The 23322-nt window shown below is 37.1% G+C and overlaps 1 protein-coding gene across 1 annotated transcript in view; it reads right to left on the bottom strand.

Annotated features, from left to right (window-relative positions):
- The window catches only part of MORC1 (MORC family CW-type zinc finger 1), a gene marked incomplete at its 3' end in the record, with an annotated part of 186727 nt that overhangs the window by 10581 nt on the left and 152824 nt on the right, over positions 1 to 23322 (bottom strand). The window contains 6 exon segments of the mRNA XM_012645902.1: positions 5858 to 5910; positions 6050 to 6056; positions 7198 to 7376; positions 9923 to 9931; positions 11036 to 11102; positions 13545 to 13614. Of these exon segments, the coding sequence (XP_012501356.1) occupies positions 5858 to 5910; positions 6050 to 6056; positions 7198 to 7376; positions 9923 to 9931; positions 11036 to 11102; positions 13545 to 13614 (385 nt within the window).

Raw genomic sequence — 23322 nt, 5'->3', positions numbered from 1 at the left:
GTAAAGGGTACGGGGATCTCTCTGTATTATTTTGTACAACTTCATGTGAATATACATTTATCTCAAAATAAAAAGTTTATTGAAAGAAAAAAAAGAGCATGAAAGAAACCAACCAACTAACCAACCTCACAGTGCCTAGCAATCCATAACCAACCAGTTCAAAAAAGCCCTGCACCTGCTTGAGTGTTCTCTTCTACAGAGATCTCAGCATTGCAAACTTCCTGGAAGAAAAGCAGGCTGATGATAGACTTAACATATTTCCTAAGAAAACCAAAGAATTTAAGTCTCCAGAGTAATTTTTCATCAGGGACTCTAGGACTACTCTTAGAACATGGACCCTGCTCTTTGCAAGCAGCAGTGGTCATTGTTCTGACAGGTGCTTCATTTTGCCAAAGGGCAGTAGCACCCATATTTTCTATTGTGACAGCTTTTCTAGGATTAATCACCTATATGACACATATTTCATTGCTGGGAAAGTATGAAATCTAGAAATTTATAGTCACCACATCTTAAAAGTACATTGTGTTTTTATGCTGAAGTGTTCCAAGAGCCTAATGTATATTATCTGAGGAATTTACAAATTTTTTTTAGTTGTAAAATAATATGGTATATCAAAAACAAAACAGCTCTTTCTTAAACAATTTACATTCCTAGTATTTTCTGTATATTATTTGTATTAATATTCAGGTATAGTTACAAGCAGAATCAAACCAAAAAGTTAAAAATTTTCAGCATTGCCCAAACATTAAATATAACACATGTACCCCCCTAAGAATTATTTCCCTGGCTAGTAAGAAGATGAACGAGGTGGGAATGGGATAAAGAGGGGCTCGCAGGAATATGAGATGAGAAGAAATCAGGTAGCATAGAATGCAACTGGATGAAACTGGAGTCGCTGGGAAGGGGGACCTTGGTCAACCTTATGGCTGCTTGCTGGAAGGGCAAGAGACCTTCCCTACAGACCAACCCTGCTTTTCTCCAAATCCAGTCTCCCTTCTCCCTCCACGGGTCTGAAACCTCTTCCGAGCGTTGGTCCTTTCCAACATGAGTATAAATGCTTTTGTGTTTAAATCTCGAGCAAATCGGCAGTCCCCTAAGAAGGCACTCTTAGATAAACAAATATTAGATGGTGGTGGCATTTTCTGGGAAGTGGGAGAAGGTGAAGGGGCAGGTTGGGGAGAGAAAAAGTTCTAGATTAGTTCTAGATTATTCTCAATCTGTGGTGTCACTGCTTCAAAATCTATACTAAACATCAATTATAGTCTGAATAATGTCTCACCCTCATACCATTATTTCTTTTTTTTTTTTACAAGTGAAATAAAACAAAGTTTTATTTCAAGCAGCTATACATAAATGTCCACAAATGTTAATTTTAGCCTACCTAATATAATTATCCCCTGCATACATTAGGATTCAATCTCTTAAAGCACAATAATGGCTGTTGCTAGAACTTTATACAGATAATACCAACACATTCATATTCACATACAACAATCAAAACTGTCAGTCAATATGAACCAACCTTATTTACCAGCTGCCTCAGAAACTCACTTTTATGGGCTGCATCCATTATTTCTAAAAATAGATACATATAAGATAGATAATATTTTAAAATTAAACACAATTTCATGGAAGGGCTTTACTGAAATCACACTAGCTCTTGCCATTTTGTATTTTCTCAGTCTCATTAATTCCACAGATATTCCTTGAACCCCTACTAAAATATCACCTTTGCTCTGTGGCGCCCAAAAGAGCCTGGCATCATGTCCCCATGCTAGGAACCCGATACCTTCTTACCGCATTGATTCAGCCTTGTGGGGGACACAGACAAGAAAGCAGTCTATTCCAATACCATGCGATAAATGCTCAGAGGAGAATGAGAATCATACCCAGGGGTACCAAAAGGAGGGGCCCTAACTCATATTTGGGGAGCCTCAAAGGAAGAGTAGGAGTAAACAAACTGTGTGTGTGGGGGGGTGTGCAAAGGAAGTATTTTACTTGATCTGCACTACACATCCAGGAATTGAGTATTTTCATTGGTAAAATATCTAAGGTCCTTTGAGTCAGATCCAATTACCCTTTATAAAGTGCTAGAAATGTGTCAAGCGCTGCTCTATGTATTAGATGTATAATTTCATGTTATCATTATGGAAACTCTTTGATTGAGGAGTTATTCCTATTCTGGCCTCTGTGGTTTCCTGGCTATTAAAGACACCTCCATCATCAGGCCCAACCAAGGTCCTTGTACCCTCCCCTTCTGTTTCTATCTCCTTCCTGGGCTCCCTGGTATTTAGCCTTTTATTCTCTTCTATATCAAGTTGCTGCTAAATAACTTCTCCTTTGGAGATTTTGTCCCACAAGACTAACTAGCGAAGATGAAAAATTATCCAGCAATGTGCAGTCTCTAAACACAAATGCACAGACTTTTTCCTTTTCCTGAAAAATTAATTCAGGAAAACTATTAGATGCTATAAAAAACGTAAGATACCAAAATCTTACATGCAGGTTCTGACTGTGGATGTTTAAGAACTCTTAAAAAATTCCTTTAGTTATTGTCTTGAGTCCCTTTCTTCAATGATACCTCCTTTTGTTCCTGAGGGTGTATCTTATCAAACCTCTCTTTACCCTCAAACTTTAGGTTTCCTATAGGGCATAGTAATTCTCTAATTCATAAAGGGCATTTCAAGGAAGTGGGCCAGGAGGCACAAAGTGTAAGAACTATACGAATAAACCAGTGTTCATTCACTACCATGCACTGAATCAAGTAGATGCTATGCATTTTGGGGGACTCCTGAAACAAGTGCTGCCACTTCAATGAGACTCTTGTCCCACCTATGAACAGCCCTTCCCTTGAAGTATTTACACAAATGCTTCAAATTATCCCAGAATCAACAATAAAATCAGGAATTTGTCTGTTTCACATTGGCTTTCTTCTTAAGAATTTAAGAAATAAATATTCTGAATATCTCTTCCAAAGTTACTACTTGCATCCAGGTCCTTGTCTATGATGCCCACCTCAACTGAATTTCTGTAGACTCCATATCTGTATCTGTAAGTCTGAATTGGAAGTTTTTAGAGAATTCAACTAGGTGAGCTAAAACACTGTATCAGCACTTTCTCTACAAATGATGGCCAAGTTTTGAAAAGTTCCAGCTAAGGGCCAATTCCCTTTGACTCCATAGTTATATCCCTTTCTCAACAAAGTCATTTTTCACGAAGAAAAGTCTTTGTTTGCACTAACACAACTTCACTCTTTCTAGACATGGCAGATGTGGGCAGGGGTCTATTCAGGTACCTGGTCATCCAGCTGTTCTTTTAAACAATAACTCAGTTAATTAGCTTAGTCCTGGCTAAGGAGAACAAGCCTCCTACTGGAGGTGGGTCAAAACTCTCTTCTTCAACCCAGTGAAAAACTAGGATAAAATGGAAATGGCATGTCTCCACTTTCTAAAACTAGAAATCCAATAATGTTTTTTGGCAGACCTCAGTTGCTAGTGTACATATTTTTGTGGCCTTTTCTTTTGCTCTAGCAACCAGCAGAAACCTTAAAGAATGATCTTAAAAAAAAACTTTTTATTGTTATTTTTAAAAATTGAAGATAACACAAAGCATGCTTGTGCTTTTATAGAATTGAAATAAATGAAGTCTGCCTTATCAAGTTTACACACACAACAATAAACTGAAACAAGGCATTATAGTTCAACAGCTAAAAGCAAAGATTGTGAGGCCAGACTGCCAGAATTCAAATCCCAGCTCTACCACTTAAGAGTTATATAATGCTGGGAAAATTATTACTTAGCCTCTACATACTTCATCTGTAAAATGGGAATAATAAAAGTATCTATTTATAGGATTGTTGTAAGGTTTGAATGAGTTAACATATGTAAAACCCTTAGGGTAATGTCTCGCACACAGTTAACTATATAACACATATGTATTATTAATACTATTGCTATTATTATTATTATTGAAAGTGATTCAAAATTTGATACTATTCCAATATTTAGGTCCATTTGATAAAATTTAATAGTATGGATCCCAGTTGATTAACTTAACACAACTTAGTCACACCTCAATATTTGAAAATATTTTTACATCCAGCAATACCATTCACTGCTTTTTTACATTAATCTCTTTCAATTTAAAGTATTTTTCTAAAATATATACTGATATATGTTAGACATGGTATGGAAATTCCAATCTGTTTTCAAAGAAGTTACTTTAATTGGAGATTAAATAAACTAATACACATAAAACAAGAAATAACATAAGTCAGGAAAATGCTAAACTGAACATAATCAGGTAATAAAAATGGGCAATAAAAACTACATTTTTAATTAATTGACTCAGCATTAGTTAAAGAGAGGTAGCCTGACCCTACTTTGGCATTGTGGGAAGAGGTAAAGATAGTATCACGTCCAAAGTGAACCAAGTGGGGGCAACACCCTACACACTTACAAGATCTCTCACTATTCTCCTTACCATGTGACAGGCAAGGTAAATATGGTGAATGATTCTGGATGTAAAACCACTATGCCCTTCACACAATACACAGCCAGCCAGTTACAATCTTCATGCCTTGAGGAATTTAAAGTCTAGTTAATTCAAGGAATAACACGTGGAACAGATATAAAATAGCAAATAGCACAGTACAAAAAAACAAAAACCAAAACAAAAGCAAATACTTAACAAAGAAAACAAGAAATCTGTTTTCACTGGTGCAATGTGAGAAAACATACTACATGTTGCTGAAAGCAAAAAAGAAAATTGGTAAGATGAGGAGCTCATTTTGTTTCTGCTAAAGCCTTGTGTTCTGTTTTTTCCTGAAGAATATTTTTTATAAAACAATCACCACAGAAAACATAATCTGGTTCAGAATAGAAGAGATATAGTAACATATTCAGCTTTCAGAGTGCTCAGTTGATGACAGGATGATGATTCTAAGCTTTAAAGAGTCTACATGTTCATTAGGGAGCTGGTTCCTGGGAAACTTTAATTTTCTATCGATGCCTAATGACAGAAGAGGATGCACTTTGAAGTCTTCGTACTCTCAATCAGATTTTCCCCTCTTTGCTCACATATAACCCATTAAAATGAATAGAAATGTTACACTTAGATGAAGAACAAAAATTGCCAAGTAGAACATAAGGAAAATGATGAATTTGAAAAAGAAAGTTTTACTGGAAAAGAAATTTAAGTAGCTATGCATCCAAACTCCACTGCCACACACTCAGACAGGTTTCTCCAGGTCTCAAAGTATGGAGCGAGGGAAACACATACACTGCATATGGTTAACGGTATGGGATTCCAAATCAGGGAGCCTGGGCTTAAGCCCCAGCCCTGTCCTTAGTAGTCATATAATTATCCATTTGACTTTAAATGTGTTACTTAGTTTCCCTAAGTTTCAGTTTCCTCATCTATTAAAAAATACTAGAAAATACCAACCTTGTAAATTTGTAATAATAAGGAATTAATTTATAAAAAATATTTGGGTGAATGCCTGAAGTATAATAAAGACTCAAAAATGATTATTGTTATCAAGAAGGCCTGATTCACCTGTAGCAATGTCCCAACTATTGGATATTTGGTCGTATTTTAATAATATTCACATATTTATTCAAATATATACAAGCACACACATACATAATTTACTACATACTACCACGCCTTAGTGACCAACTAACAGGCCTGAATCTTAGAACCAGCAACATAACAGGATTCAAATGTTTGACTACCCAATTTCAAAGCTAAGGACCTTAAATACTACTTCTGGAAAGATACTGACAGAGGGTAAGAAACTAGTTGGAGAATCCCCAATTCTTTAGGAATTATACTGTAGACCACAGCAGTATGATACTGACACATCCATCCAGATCATCAGACAAGCAGTTTTTTTCAACCTCATCATGCCTGTACAAACCTGAGGTCTGGCCCGTTGCTGTTCCATTTCCAGGCTAGTGTGAGCTTGCCAACCCAAGCACTATGGCAGATTTGGTGGCCAGAACTTCATTTTCAGGAATGTAGCATCTGGTTTCATTGCTCTGTCAACAACTTGTCTCTGGATCCCTAGGGTCATTAGTGAAAATGGGCCCCCATGCAAAGGCCAAGATGGATCCACCTACATATAACCAAGAGTGCTTCCTCTCTCCTGGGGCAGGACTGGTGTTAGGCCTGAGTCCCAGAGGGTAGCAGGAGGGGTCCTACGGCCATGTAATAATCACAGCCCTGCAGCCCTGGATGCTGCATCAACCCAGGGCAGCTGCAGAACTGTGTTCATGTCTCCGGGTCTTAGCAATCTCCTCTCACAAACAGGTCCATAGCTTGGGCCTTAATGGAAACTCTAGTCCCCTATATACATGCTCTACCTCCACCTTTCTCTTTCTTCCTACCTGCTTCTCCTCTTTGAAAAGTCTTATTACAGTAAGATTCTGTCAGTCACTGATGAGAACATCAAGGTAATCGTCCTAAGAAAAAATACCATTCCATCTAGGACATGTTGGGTGTTCTCCTCTGCCAAGAGCCTCTTACACAGGCCTCTCAAAACCCAACAAGAGTCTGCGAACCCCAACAAAACCAATGAAGTATGCTAATTTAGTGGTGCTTTTGGGGCTGTCCTACCCTCTTGTATGACACCTATTTGAGAGCACTCTTCCGTACACAGACTTCTCTGACTTGACTGGAAAGCCCCCTTCCTATCATCAACCCCTATTTGAAAAGAGCCTAAATCCTGGACTTTATCCCCTCCCTGTCTCTATTCTTTGAGAACTGAGACCCAGACATCTAAATTCCTCAAATAACCATGCGCACAAATGTTAACATTCCAAACCAAACAAAAAATTAAAACTCAGCTTCCCTTACTAAGTTCAGTATCTAAAACTAAAAAACCAGACTCTATAAAAGGCCATACAAATGTCATGAGAGTCTTTGTCAGGAAAAATAAAGTAACGAGGAAAATTCAGTAGGAATTCTTTATTACTTTCAAGAGAGGATTTACATGCACCATATTGCCAGACCACATAACAACAGGCAGTTAGTGACTGGGGTTCTATTTCAAGGGACATTTAACCGGTAGTATATCCAAATCAGCATTGTTAGGAGACAAGTCATAAAGTCATTCTACTGAATTTATTCCATGATGTTACTACTCAGTAGGAAAACAAAACAAAACAAGAGTTGTCATGGCTTAGAAAGTTCAACAAAGCATGTAGAAATATGTGAGTAAATATTTTTACCTTAAATTGGATATCAGTTTTCTTACTGTTTCCTTGACAGATGTGCTTTGAAAAGATGTCAGCGAAGAAGCAACTTTACAACTGTCACTCACAAAAACTCTGTCTTTGTGTCCAGAACTTAGCTTTACATCTTCCATTGGCACACTGGTTTATAATTTCAAAGTAGGAATCACATTAGATATTAATAATTTCAGAAACATTAATATACAAGTGAAATTTTAATACATAACAAATGAAAGCAAGAACATATATGTAATGCTGAAAATTGCTTCCTCTGTAGTAATATAAAATCAATTCTTAATTAGAAGAATTTTTATGTATTCTTGTCATATATTGTTCAAGGTTTTTGGGTAGCCACAATAGAATTGGTGATAATTTATTCTTAACAACAGTAGTCATATACTATTTGTCCCTTATTTGCTGAAAGAGACTTTTAAACGTGTTACAACTATGGAATTTTTAAAATAAGCTTCATGATAACCACAAAGCAAAAACCTATAATAGATCCACTAAAATTAAAAAGTAACGAATTAAAACAAACTACCTGAGAAAATCACTTAACCACAAATGAACGAGACATTTAAAGTTCTATCTTAGCCTGAGAGAAATGCACAGAAATAAAAATGGAACAAAGTCAATTAAGAGACATATTTAGTTGTGATCTGCAGAAACAAGAGTGTTCCAAGTGAAGTGCAATGATCCTGGGGTAGAAAGAGTAAGGATGATTCCAAGAAGAATGAGAAAGTCAGAGCTGCTGGGTGGAATGAGCAGGAAGCCGAGGGACAGAGGGGAGAGAGGCCTGTGCTGGGATCACAAGGCATTGTGGACATGGGAGGGAACAGGAATTTCTCTAAGCAGAGGGGACACCACACTGGAGGGTTTCAGGCATGGGAGCAAGAGGACCTGACACGAGTTTTAAAAGAATACCTGGCTGCAGCACAGAGAATAACTCACAGCGAGGATGTGTAAAACAGTGCAGAATGTTAATGAGACTAAAGCTTCCAGTATTGTGGGAACAAAAAAGTGTCAGAGGGTGGGGACGGTACAACATGGGAGATGAAGCTGGGTAGGTAGGTAGGGTCAGATCATGCAGGGTTTTGTTTTGTCAAGTAATAGGGATATAAGGATATCTTTGTAATCCTTTCATGCTGACATCCATAAATTAAGAACACAGCTCTAGAGAGTTTTATATGTTTATGCTCTAAGAGCCTTTCAAAAATTGGATAATAGTTTATATTAAATGAAATGTGCTTCTACTGTCAACAGTTCTTTGGCATTAATTATACTGTCTAACATCAGCTGGTTTTTTTTAAGATTAAGAACATTATATAAACTAATGCTTAATTGTCTGTTAAAGATACTTAACACAATGTCTGAATGCTTATTAGTTATGACCTCTTTTATGCTGAAATTTTATTAAGGAATTTTTTTTTTTAAACTATTTTAGTGATGCTGGAAATTCATGCTGGTATTGGGGGTGAAAGGTAATATGCACTATACCAGAGCACAGGAGATACCTCTCTGAACCTCTGTTTCCTCTTCTGCCAAATAATAATAAAGCCTACCTCATAGAGTTGTGCTTAGGATAAAAAAGAGATACACAAAGAATTTAGCTCAATGTTTAGCATTAGTGAGTGCTCAGTAAACAGTACCTAATTATTATTATTATGATCATCTTTATCAACACTACCATTAGTAATGTGTTTGATAAGGTTCTCCATTAAGATTGTTCTAGTTGGACTGTAGTTCTAACATTCATGTTGTATTTATGAGTCAACAGTGATTAAAAGCACACACACAGACACAAATGTGTTCAGTTTTTGGATGAATCTTACACTTTACCTTGAATTTTAATAAATAACTCTAGGTTAAAGTATTGCCCACAGGAAGGCCTAGCAAAAGCACTGGGGGAAAATCACATCACTTATTCAATCAACAAATATTGTTGAGAGCCAACCATGAGTCAGGTGCCACTTTGGGTACTAGGAACACAGGGGTAAGCAAGACAGTCCCTGTTCTCATGGAATGAGTTATTTTCTAGTGCAAAATAGAGAAAATAAGTAAGCTAAAATTAAAAATGGCAAAAGAAATAGATGAGTAAATAAGATACTTCAGAATAGTAATAAGTGCTTTGAAAAGACTGAAACAGGATGATAAGAGTGTGACTTATCAGAAGTCGGGTGGGCTATTTTAGATAGAGTCGTCAAGGAAGTCCTCTCAGAGGCTTAGAGTTATGAAGAAGACAAGACATGGCCCCTGTCCTTAAGGATCTGGCATGCAATGGGAAGACATATTCAAATACACAATTCCACTTGACTCTGAATGGTTGCTCACCATTGTGTGTCAGAACATAATTGATATTTAACAAATAATTATTAAAGTTGAACAAATTACAACACAATCTGATCACTACAACGGTGGCTCTGTGAAACCTGAGTTTACCTGGGAGAGTCAGGAAGACCCCAAAGAAAGGAATACTTAAACTGAGACTTAAACAAAAGGGTAATCGAGATTGTGATACAAGTTGCAGAGGGCATTCAAGCAAAGGAAGTAGCATAGATAAAGAGATGGAAGGATGTGATAAAAACAGAACTATAAGTAACTTAGAACCTCTGCGAAGAAAAGCGGATGATAAAAGAAGAGGCTGAAATGAAGAGGATTTGTGCCATGGTAAGCAGTTTGTAACTTACCTTAGAACACTATACACTGTTGGTGGAAATGTAAATTAGTACAATGAACTATGGAAAAGGGTATGGAGATTTCTCAAAGAACTAAAAATAGAACTATCATTTGATCCAGCAATCACAATACTTGGTATTTGCCCAAAGGAAAATGCATCATCATATCAGAAAGATACCTGAACTCGTATGTTTATCACAGCACTATTCCTAATAGCCAAAATACAAAATCAACCTAAACATCCATCAACAGATGAGTAGACAAAGAAAATACGGTGTATAGAATACTACACAGCCATAAAAAAGAATGAAGTCATGTATTTTGCAGAAACACAGATGGAACTAGAAGCTATTATCTTAAGTGAAATAACTCAGAAACAGAAAGTCAAATATTTCATGTCCTCATCCTTAAGTCGGAGCTAAGCAATTGTGCACACATGGACACAGACTGAAGAAATAGACACTGAAGATGAGAAAGGGTGGAAAGGCGGGAGGGTGAGGGGTGAGAAATTACCTAGTGGGTACTATGTACACTAATCAGGTGATAGTCACACAAACAATATGGGATTTGGATTCAGAGAAATTGGGTCTGAATGCCTGGAAAGCAGCTTAGATAGGCTGTAGTTAAGGATAAGGGTTTTACTTCCCTGGAAACATTTTTTTAATTCTATCGGATATCTAAAATATTCAACTGATTTTATTTTAAAAGCAACAAAATTCTCATGTCAAGAAAATTCTAACATACAATGATTGTAATTACATGTATGCACGACAATAAGATAATGAGTCACACAGAAAAAAAATCAGTTCATGAGTTCATAATCATACCTTACACATGTGTGACATTTTCAATTGTTCTCGGGCTATACTACAATAATTTGAATTGGTTACTTGCTGTGGGTAGGAAGTTAAGCCTGCTTCATTTGTTTATTCCCAAATCTTCACAAAAGAAAAGGCTTAGGGAAAAGGTGTATTTCTATTATTTCTTGCCTGTGTTGTAAAATTTCATTCTATTCTTGATTGCCTTTGTTGCTATTATTTCTCTCCTCTTGTATTTAAACACTGATAATTACTTTTCAACAGTATAATTATGCTCACTTGGAATCTGTATAATTGTAGACTCACCTTTTCCAGTTAGGCAATGAAGAGTTTCTTTTTATTGCCGGAGCATCAATGCGCAGCTCCTGTTTTTCTTTAAAAAACAGACAAAACAATCACATTTTGGTGATGACTCAATAACCTTAATCAAAAGAAATGTGAGTAGTTTATTAACCACCTATATATAATTTGGATTTATATTCAACTGCCATTTATAAAACTGTACCAAGTTTAAAGCAATTTATAATATGTTCTAAAGGTAATTTATAATAATCTTTTATTATAATAAAGTATTTATAGTATATATAATAATCTAAGAGCCCCCATAACTTTTTTGTTTGGCAGTTTTTTGTTTTTTTTTTTTCGAGACAGAGTTTTATTCTGTTGCCCTTGCTAGAGTGAGTGCCGTAGCATTAGCCTAGCTCACAGCATCCTCAAACTCCTAGGCTCAAGCGATCCTACTGCCTCAGCCTCCCGAGTAGCTGGGACTACAGGCATGCGCCACCATGCCCGGCTAATTTTTTTTCTATATATTTTTAGTTGTCCAGATAATTTCTTTCTATTTTTTCAGTAGAGACGGGGTCTTGCTCTTGCTCAGGCTGGTCTCGAACTCCTGAGCTCAAACAGTCCGCCCGCCTCGGCCTCTCAGAGTGCTAGGATTATAGGCGTGAGCCACCGTGTCCGACCTTTTTGGTAGTTTTTTAACTGATGTTACCATCAATAATGGATGATTGATCAGGGCAGTTCAGATTCTCTACTTTCACCAGCCTCCAGCATCCCACTCTCTCCCAGGTTCAAAGATATTCTGACAGATCACAGTGAAAAATGTGTCTCCAGTACATAGTTGAACTTTAAAGCAGGAAGAGACCTAGAGACATCAAGTCTGTCTTCTCATTGTGGGAACCTAAGAATTATAGGTTCATAGAAACTGATGATTTGTTTCCAGTCCACAGCAAAGCAGAAATCCTATGATCCTCTTGGATTGGTTTTGGGGTGTTTTGGGGACAGTATAAGCAATGAGTCAAAGTGTCCTCCTTCCACCTATCACTAGAATTCTCTGTTATAACTGTCCAGATACTAAGTAAACCTTTGCCAATAAGATTAGGGCTACTTAAGGTCAAGTAGAACTGAACAGCAACAAGTTTTAGATGGTGGGTAAATGGCTGAGGAGCTACCTAACTCTTTTAAGGAAAATATAAAAAAGAATAACCAGATAGAGGTTTTCCAAGCATGTTGTTGGCACCATTGGTTTTACTCACTGACTTGCATGCAAAGTGAAATTTTTTAACCCAACAGCCAACTAATGCATAATTACAGTCATTTGAAAATATTTCACAATTTGTTCCTGCCAAACTCAGGATAAGCATTTGAAATTAAATAATAATTTTAGGATCAAAATTGTATTAGCAATTTTTCTACAATTTAGAAATCCAACAGGACCACACTACAATTTGGAAATCCACAGTAACAGTTTTTGAAATGTCTATAAAAGATTGGCTTTAAAATTAAGATACCCACACAAAAGAAATCCTGGTTGTAGAATTGCAAATTATCATAATTAAGATGAAAAAGAAAGAGTATGATTTCTTAGGGACCTCACTAATGGGTTCAAACACAAAATTGTGAATGAATAGTTGATTGGGTTACTTAAGCAAGGAAGTATGAAGGATGGAAGAGCTTACCACCAAAAGTGAACACAAAATAATGTCATGGATTGATACAAAAAAGGATCAGGATTGGTGAAACCAAATGAGCCTGGACTTGCTAAGGAAACTAAAGAGTGCTCTAAAACTTACTTCAGAATGAGATAATGATAATAAAAATAATGCATGTGCTGCTTGGGCCCAGTGGTATACTACTAAAATAAAAGACAGAATAGCATAATGCTAATATTATAATACATAATAAAAGAATTACAGTAATAACAATGAATGAACAGTAAGAAACTAAAATACTTTGAGTCTCGTTTTTTTCCAGCCTCTCTACCTAGGAAATTATTATTGGATTGACTATTATAAAATGGCAACTTAAGGCTTTAAATAGTTCATCTTTTACTTGACCTACATTACATCTCATGGACATGAAGGAACTAATAAATGTGTTTGTTGAACTACTCTTAGGGATCTCAGAGAAACCAAGAAAAGAAGGAAAGGTACTTAAACATTGAAAATAGGGAACTTTCAATATAATTTTCAAAACAGATTCTGAAAATTATAGAACTGATATCAATCCTCAGCAAAATTCTAAATAGAATTCAAGGCAGAGAGTGGAATAAATCTGTGGAAATTTCAGGCAGTGTGGCAGTGTTGACGGTACTCTTCTCAGCCAGGAAGTGTCTCTGCCCCGGCAAAACTCATGAGATTGGCACCCTCTCTTCACCCCTATTCCCACTTCTGGAACAACAAATTCAATTTTTTAAAATCCAAATTGCTGATGAAGTTCTGATCTGTATCTCAGGCTGTCAAATAAGCCATATTGAAAACACCTCAAATATTATAGGTAATATATATGTATACATAGTCTAAATTGTTTTTACCTTTGTTTATAAGAGGAATTTCCTTTTTTTCTTGTTTCAATGAAGTATCAGTGTTGCTTTTATTTAAAACCTGAAAAACAAGCTCTTTATTTAAAACTGCACAAAAGCATAGGACATATTATGAGGTTAAGAAAAGACCTTGAAGAGCAGCGCCCATGTCAGAGAAGAGAGATCAAAATGTTACCAGCAGTAAAGTTATGTTTATGTGCATGTTATTTTTTTCTTAATTTTTTTTATTTCAGCATATTACAGGGGTATAAATATTTAGGTTACGTATATTGCCCTTGCCCCACCAGAGTCAGAGCTTCAAGAATGTCCATCCCCCAGACAGTGCGCACTGCACCCATTACATGTATATATACTCATCCCGTCCTCCTCCCTCCCATCTGCCCGACACCCGATGAATGTTATTACTATCTATGCACTTCAGTGTTGATCAGTTAATACCAATTTGATGGGGAGTAAATGTGATGCTTGTTTTTCCACTCTTGGGATATTTCACTTAGTAGAATGGGTTCCAGCTCTATCCAGGATAATACAAGAGGTGTTGGATCACCACTGTTTTTTGTGGCTGAGTAGTAATTCACAGTATATATATACCACATTTTATTAATCCATTCATGTATTGATGAGAGAGAGAGAGAGAGAGAGAGAGAGAAAGAATGTGTGTGTATACCCTTCAGGGAAAGACACCCAGAATGCTCCCTTTATATATTTTGTAAATCTGTGAGAAGATGGAGGAACAGGCAGTTAAAAAAATAAAAAAGAAGAAGAAAAAAGAAAGAAAGAAAATAGGGAAGGCACAAGCTCCAGTCTACTCCTTGATCTGAAGCCCCCTAAACACATTCTGAGACACAACCGTGTCCCCCTACCTCTGTTATCGGGCATCAGGCGTGGACCTACCAGTTTTTTTGAAGCATACTCATTGTGTGTGTATCCTTCACCTTTCATGCCCCCTCTAACCTGGTAAACAAACATGGCATAGAGAAGATGGCATCCCTCTTTTTTCCCCCCTCCCAGGAAACAAAGGAGTATTTTTACTCAGCATTCTGGAAACTGGTCTTTGAGGAAGGAGGTTAAATGGGCACGCATGTAGCCTAGCAACAAAATAACTGTGTAGCTGTCCATCATTGCCATCTTCTATTTCACCCAAATCAAGAGAAAGAAAAGCTTTGTGCATAGGGAAGAATAAATAAAACTGCTTCTAAGCTACTTTTGTCCATTTCAAACTATTTTTAGACGTACACTGTAAACACGTGCATGTTCCACAAAGTAATCAAAATGCATATGTTTTAAAAATTTATTTTGCAAAAATCTTGAAAGTGATGTTAAAATATATGTTTTTATCTTATTTATTTTTGATGTGACATAAAATTTAAAGTTTTCTTCTGGGCCAGGCGCGGTGGCTCATGCCTGTAATCCTAGCACTCTGAGAGGCTAAAGCAAGCGGATCGTTTGAGCTCAGGAGTTTGAGACCAGCGTGATCAAGAGTGAGACCCCGTCTCTACTAAAAATAGAAAGAAATTATCTGGACAACTAAATATATATATAGAGAGAGAGAAAAAAAAATTAGTCGGGCATGGTGGCGCATGCCTGTAGTCCCAGCTACTCGGGAGGCTGAGGCAGAAGGATCGCTTCAGCCCAGGAGTCTGAGGTTGCTGTGAGCTAGGCTGACGCCATGGCACTCTTGCTGGGGCAACAGAGCGAGACTCTGTCTCAAAAGAAAATTTATGTAACCAAAACATTTGTATCCAGGGCGAGTCTTTGTCTTAAAAAAAAAAAAAAAAAAGTTTTCTTCTGATATGCTGATATATGAGAAAAATCTACATGATATTAAGTGTCTCTGACTTTGGCCTATATATTTTTTTGACCAGTTTATGAGCAGCATAGACGATTTTCAGCAATAATTAACAGCAACCATAAGATAAGCTTAGGAGAGGAACTATCTATTGTCTTTAGTTATAATCACTTTGTTATAATCCATGACAATTATACTTGATATGTTAATTTTCTTTGGTAACTTTTTCTTACGATGAAATCAGACAAGATTAAAGCATCCAAGATTAACAAAAATGACAGTACTCCCAGAAGAGAACTTTTGTTGTTAATGTTGTTTACACAGCCTCATGAAATTAATTATTTTTGTATTCTATTGTTTAGTTCTCTGCTTTGAGCTCTGCCTTGTTAGGGCTGTTTCCATTAAAATCAGACAAGCCCCCTCACCCCAAAAATGTTACTTGTACAAAGTTTTACCATCTCTATTACAGGAGAGATTTCTTTTCTTTTGCTTTCCTGTATTTTCTTTATTCTTTAGATTGAAAGCATAGAAATGTTTAAAAGATTTCTAGATAACCAATTCACAGCCTATTATATTTACTGTTAAATAACATTGTGTAAATATATGGTTTTATAATATGCTACCTTCCATAAAAATGTAGTTGTAGTTTTGAGGTTATGAATTTTTCCAAGCTGAGATGAGAAGACATACAGTTGTCTTTCTGATGACATTACTTGTATATTTTGATCTTAGTTATGCAGATCTTTCACATACATTAATTCATTTCATTATAGATATTTTCTTCAGTCACTTAGGCTTAACTGTGCCTCATGCTCTGCAGTTTGGGGATGACTCTTTCCTAAGATTTTTATCTAAATCATGAAACGAATAACACCTCCTACACAGTAAATGAGATTATAGTTAAGTCTTAACATGCCGTTTAAGACACCTTAATTAAAGTCATGTTAACAATGAGCAGGGTGTGATTTGTCCGTTCTCAGAGGGCTGCAGTGTGGATCAGCATAACACTGCATGCTCAGTTTTGTAAAGTATCTACTTAAGATGACAAATAAATCATAAATAAGTTAGAAAGAGGAAAAAAACACACCACTGGCAGCTGTGTAACACCTGTCTAATTTAATTGCTGTTAAGGAAGCTTCAGAACTGGATGATGTCACTTTATCTGGTTTCTTTTCTTCTGTTTCTTTACCCTCCATGCCTACCTCAAGCACTTACTATTTTCAAGGACCCATCAAGGCTACCAGTCCAGTAAATGCCTTTTTGCCAAGTTCAAGGATGCTTTCTGTTTGTACTCTTCCACATTTTACAGTATGTTCTAGGCCCTCCCCTTTAGTTATTAAGTTATTCGATGACATTGAGCTCCCAGTGTGTGTCAGAGAATGTGATGGTGAGGAGTCCAAAGCCTTGCCTTTATGGAGCTCATTTTCTGAGGGAGAAAGATACGAATAAATTAAAAGTTAAATATGGGATATAATATCAGAGGAGGGAAGTTCTGTGAAGAAAAATAACACCGGTAAGACAGAGCAATGTAAGGGGCTGCATAATCTGACCCCGCTGCCTCTGTTGTCACCTTACATCCTTCACTCCTCTGCTCTAGACACTCTTCCACTAACATGCCAGGCACACTCCTCTGTCCAGACTTTGGCTTGTTTGCTACGGATTTGTGTGTTCCCCCAGGTTTTCCTAGCCTTTCCTCAAGCATCCCCTCAGTGGGGCCATCCTTGCCACTCTACCTAACGCTGCGACTCACCTTCACCACATCCAACACAGATACTTCTTATCCCCTTCCCTTGTTTTGTTTTTCTCCTTAGCACTTACCACTGTCTACCACACAACATGTTACTTATCGTCTCTTGTCTATTGTCTTATCCCACCCCCCTAGCAAGGAAGCACAAGGGCAGGGAGGATTGCCTGTTTTTTTTTTCTCCTGCTGGGTCCCCAGTGTCTAGGATAGTAACTGATATTCAGTATACTCACAGAATAAAAGTAAAAAAATCAAGTCATGAAAATACATGTGCTGCTGACAGTACTGATGGAGGTGGTTTGGGTAGTGGAGTCTAGGTAGGAACAACAAAGGAAAAGTTTAGTATTACATTGCTTGTTCTCTTTCTCCACCTGTGTTATTTTTCTTCACAGAACTTACATGACATGATACTACATTACATATTTATCTTTTTATTTATTTTATATCCCTTAGGGTATTGGAGGCCAATGAAGGTCAGAATGGCTACAGTGGACTGAGAGAAGACATGAGTAGTGCAGTTTGAGGCCTCAAAAAACATCAGGTCATGTCATCTAGGGCCTTGGGGGCCACAGCAAGGACACTGGATTCTGTTCTAAGGATGAGAAGCCATTGGAAAGTTCTGACCAGAAGAAAAGCCATAATATTACTTGTATTTTGGATGGAATACTCAGATTTTTAGATGATAGAGGCCAAGAGAAGCAGTGAGATCATTTACAGAGCTATTGCTGTAGCCCTGGTAAGAGATGTTGGTGAGCTGGCCAGGATGGTAGCTGTGGAGGTGGTAGACTAGGTTCTATGTTTAAAGGTCAATTCAGCAAGATTGACTAATGGGTTGCGTGTAGGGAGAGAAAAAAAGAAGAGAAATCCGGGATGATTCCCAGGGTTTGGCCTGAGTAACTGTGAACGGTGGTGCCATTTATTGAGTTAGGAAAGCATGAAGATGTCTCTTGGAATTCTTTCCTCTGTTGCTTTCCATAGCCTTCTGTGTATCAACTATCCCTGGGTAATTTATTCTTTTTCTGTCTACTCTCAATCCCTCAATGAACCTATTAAAATTTCAGGAGTTAAGCTAACACACTTTATGCAAACAATGGTTTCATCAGCGTCATCGACCCTAACTTTTCACCTGTGCTCCAGTTACTTCCAACTGACCTCCTGACACTCCAATAACTTGTTTAAACTTCAACTCCTCAGTCCTATCTTTGCCCACTTAGTCAGATTCCCTTGGTCAACTCTTCTCTGTTTATTTATAATACTATTTTTGTTCCGGGTTTCCATCTCGGAGCTGCTTTCATTATTTAGTCTTCTATACTTCTTACCAAGTTGTACCATTTTTCCTTCAAAATTTCTTAAGTTTTCCTTGTTTTCTTATGTTACAATTTACATGCAGCAGCATCTTACTTGTTTTTGTTGGTCTTTAGTTGCTTCTCTTTTTAGTCTAAGCCATTATTACAATCTGATTAAGTTCTTTAAACAAAATCTCCGTGATTAGATGTTCCTTTTCAAAACCTTCCCACAGGTCCTGCCTGGTTACTATATTGAGCACACACTCTTTATCTGGCTTTCAAAGCTCTTCTTAATGTGATTCTAAGTTATCTTGACAGAATTTTAATATTTTTTAACCAAAATCCTCTGTTATAATCACAATGTTCTCTTTAGAATTTCCTAGAAGCACCATATATATGTTTGTTTCCACATTTTTGCCCATACAAAGGTTCAACCTGGAATGGCCTCTCTCCTCTGTTCCTTTCTTAAATGTTTTATTCATTTTTCAAGGTAAGTCCTACTCTTTCCAAAATGTGGGTTTTTTTTGTTACTCTAGCATATGTTGGTTTCTTTCTTCCTCTGAACAATGAGCAACAGTAAGTTGCATACAGTTTACTATTATTACTATTATTAACAGCCAAGTATGTTATGTATGTGACCCAGATAAGACTGGGATCCTGTAGCAGCCTTGATTCTTGCCACGACACTTGAAAGCAGAGCTCAAAACTTGGCTCCACCTCCCCAAAACAAATCCAACTCTACAAAGCATTAATAAATATACAGATTTTTACTGAAGATTGTGTTGGGAAATGGAGAAAATGATTATATATAGAAAACAATCAATTTTAAATTACCATTAAAAAATTTTTTTAAACAACTTCTACTGCTAGATGCCTCATCTCTCTCTGCACACCTTCCTCATTCAGTCTCCCTGGTTCTGCAGCCCCAGGTTCTTCTGCTTCTGGGATTCGTCCTCACCTCCATCCTCCATACAAGGTCACTCTTTAGTTCTCTCTTTTTTTTTTCCACGATGCAATTTTACTTTCTCAATTTTCATTCTCTTGGCTCACTCAATAAAGGGGGAATTTGCCTTCTTTAGAATAACAGAAGGTGGCTTTTAAAAAAGACTTTTTATAACACAGGAATTATTTTCATTCTATCACAAATAAATCATCCCATTAATTCTCTCAACAACCTTGTCAGTAGGTGATGTTATTCCCATTTTATATATAAGAAAATAGAAGATCAAAAGTTGATACAAGTCACAAGTGGCATATAGGTCTGTCTGTCAGTTTGCAGAGCCTGTCTCCTTTCCATAACATAATGCTACTTCATGCTTTTGTAAAACTGTCTTCCAATTTTCCTAATCCTTCAAGGCAAGGATCAGATACTTTTTTTTTTTTTTGGTGTCCCTCAAAATCTCTAACACAGCATTGGTCAATAAATTTGTCTTAATTGGCTCATGGTTGCTGATAGTTCATACACTGGCACTTGAATATTTAGATTCATCGTAAGTTACCCGTGAGGTTTTCCTTCAGGTCAGGGACTATATCACCTGTTGTTTTTTATTCTGTCTGTAAGTCTGTTGGCGACTTGATGAACAATGCTATGGAGGGTAGGTATGGATAATTTTTCCTCCAAAGCCCTGTGGCAGCTTTGGTTCAAACCTTCTTGTAAAAGGTCTGCTTGTGAAATTTCTGGTATTATTAGCAATTATCACAGTGTTATATAGGTTCATAAAGAGGCAATGGCAGCACCATCAACCAGGAAAGTTGGCTGAGAAATGGCTTGCTTTTGAAATTAAGGCAACTTTAATAATATGAAATCATGTTATTATAATACCAATGCAGTTTTTTATTAAAAATAAACAAAAAACGACTTCTGTAAGGAGTCAGAAAAATGATGTGTCATTAGGGTGAATGCAGCTGATTTAAGGACTGGCTATGCAGGTTATTTGCTTTTCTTCTTTTTTGCCTGCTTTTGGGTTACATAGTCACTTTTTCAATTTCATTGTCATGACTCATGGTCATGTAGTACTGATGCCCAAACAGGGCATTATATCAAGAGTTATTTTTGTTTCTTTGTTTGGCCACCATAAAGCATAAACCTAAATGTCAGCAACTCATCAGCTCTTTCAGATGCTCCTCAGTTTTTACAACATACCGTGGAGGCCCTGTCAATGATCCTAAAAATTCAGAGTGCACTGATGCTTCCCTGAGCTGGAATCAGTCTCTTTTGAAAGATGCCCCAACAAAGCTAACCAGGTACAACCGGTAAAGGACTTATCTCAGTTTCAAGATAGGGAGATAGTTCCATCCACTCATTGCTTTATTTATATATCTTTCTTGAGCCTCAGAAAGTGCTACACTCTGTACAAGGCACTGGAGATGACATCTTTCCTAATAAATACCAGAGGCTTCATTGCCAAACTCTCAAAATACTTTTGTCAGTGATGGCCTGGCCATCAGGTTTATAAAAATGTCTGTACATTAGGAAAATAAAACAAATAGACTTGCCAGTCTGTTCCTGAGGCCAGCTGCAAGTCAAATAAAGACCTAAATGACCACAGAGGACAAAATGACAAAATTCAATCAAAAAAGTTGTATGGTTCCTGGTTACTAAACAAGGTAGTCGAATCTAACCTTAATATAAACCATACCATAGATATTCTTTCCTGTTTTAGCAATTTGAGTCCACCTGTGATATTCAGAATAGTAACTGAAAGATTATTACTATAAAATATGAAAAAACACAAATACCAGTATTTCAGAGAAAGGTAAATGTGCTTCACATTAGAATTAGAACATCTGTACAATGTTAATTTGGAGTATGTGGTCCACCAAGATGAATAAAAGCATGCACATGTATTTTAAAAATAAAATTAGTACTTTATCACTCTGACTTGAATCTCAGCAGATTATTCCTGCTCAAATTCTGTAACTGCTGGCATTGGTAATTTTATTCCCCTGGTGTTCCTGAATTTTGCAGCTTTCTTCAAATTGACCATTTGCTTTCCCGACCATCTGTTGTGGTTTGGCAACCTAATTTTCCAAGTTGCCTTTTAGGATGTATCCCGTAGGATATTTAGTCTATTTAGTCACTTCTTATTTCTCATCTAGTGACGTAACTTGAATGGACTGCTTATCTCTTTAATAGGATGTGTGGTCATCTAGTCCCACTGTTTCATTTTTATTTTAATTGCTTTTATTAAGCATGATGTAGTAACAACTGATCAGACTGTATCATTTTGGGGGGGCACTGATAATGCCAGATCCATTCCCAGTTCTGGGGCGGTATAGAGTTTGCCTGAAGTAAGTTTGAACTGCCAACTTATCACATAGCAGTGCACAGGAGTTTTTAACTGAACTTAGACAAACCCTTAATTACAACAGTACCACAGGGCATGACTCCAGCAACAGTGGAGCTATAGTAACATCTACTCAGACATTGATTCTCCTGACAAAGTCTGGTATGCCTATAAGAAGTGCTAGAAAAGAATTTCTACTTTCTCTCCATCTAGGATTAACTAGGACAAACCTGAACTTTGGAAATCCTTGAACACAGAAAACATTTCAGAATACACAGTATTCATTAAAAGAGAGGGCAGGACATGTGTTTTGAGCAAGGGAAGATAGGAAATAGGATTTTCTGGAGGCCAAAGGTAAAGCAGCACAAGCTCATGGGAGGGATTGGTGGTAAATTATGACCACAACCATATTACTAGAATGATAATCTTGGGCAAGAAAAAGACTCTCTTTTCCAAGAGCCAGGAATTAGTGGAGGAAAAGATGATCCTGATGACTATTAATTGGACTCTAGGTTGACTAGGAAGAGAAGTCAGGCCTTAAGAAGAAAATAACCACATTGCATAGGTCATATTTAAGGTGGGTAAGTTGAGGAACTGGCCGAAGGGAAGTTAGCTTAATCTGGGAAAGAGTGGACAATGGATGGGTCTTTTAAAATTGATTCAAGACTCTTTGGCTGGAGATGCCTATATGAAATTTTGGAAACCTGTCTAAACCCAAATGCTTAATGTTAGCCAGTGCAGTATATATGTGTACCTTGAAATCTTCATGCCTGAGTAAAGCATATATATGTACTTCAGCTGACCTGAGTAGAATGAGCTGCTTAAAATGATCTAGGGGACAGTTATGAAGGTGAAGGATAAAGGAAGAAGTCATAATGAGGAGTGATTAAAAAAGCAGGAGCTGAAGTCAAACAGCTGGAGTTCAAGGTGCCCACTTCCCGGGAGTGTGACCCTAGCAGGTTTTATTTTCCCCATCTGTAAAATAGGGATGAAAAGAGTACTTGCCCCTCAGGTTTTTAAAAGGTGAGATGAGATGATACCTGGGAAGAACAGTACCTGCATTTCACCATGGCCATAGAGAAAGAGGAAAGACTAACCCCACTAGAACACACATGCCTGCACACATATACTAGAACTTCAGAACGATTCAGTTTTATAGGGTCAGAGATGATAAATTTGGATCACACTAGTTACCCTGAAATGGTGGAGATAACTGTAGCTATGCTAACAAGATTACAAGAGATAATGAAAGAAGTCTGCTGTAGCGCAGACGGAGTCCCACGTCAAATGTCTCCAAAGGTCCAACTAGGAGCCTTTCTAGGGCATTCTGAAGAGGATTGAGATGTTTTTTAAAAAACTCCTCATTATTTTCATGACAGTTTTTTAATCTCCAGAAAATGCCTAAAGTTTTAACTGAATCCCAGTTGGAAACTTCCACAGCTCCAAATAATGTGCAAGGTCTTACCAAGAACAATCTCATTGCATGCACTTTGAAAATAAATGGCCTGCATTGGCTAAAAGGCCAAGCATAAATTAATATCAAAAGGGAAAAATGCCACGGAAGTGACACCAACAACATATATGACTAAAAGCAACTGGAGATGAGGCAAATGAATCCCAACACCATATGGATGATTTGCGAGCATGTTAAATGTGAGGCATG

The sequence above is a fragment of the Propithecus coquereli genome, unplaced genomic scaffold (genome assembly GCF_000956105.1).
Source record: "Propithecus coquereli isolate 6110/MARCELLA unplaced genomic scaffold, Pcoq_1.0 Scaffold105, whole genome shotgun sequence".
Taxonomy (NCBI): Eukaryota; Metazoa; Chordata; class Mammalia; order Primates; family Indriidae; genus Propithecus; species Propithecus coquereli.
The sequence above is the reverse complement of the archived record's forward strand: the minus strand, read 5'-3'. Positions and strand labels throughout refer to the sequence as shown.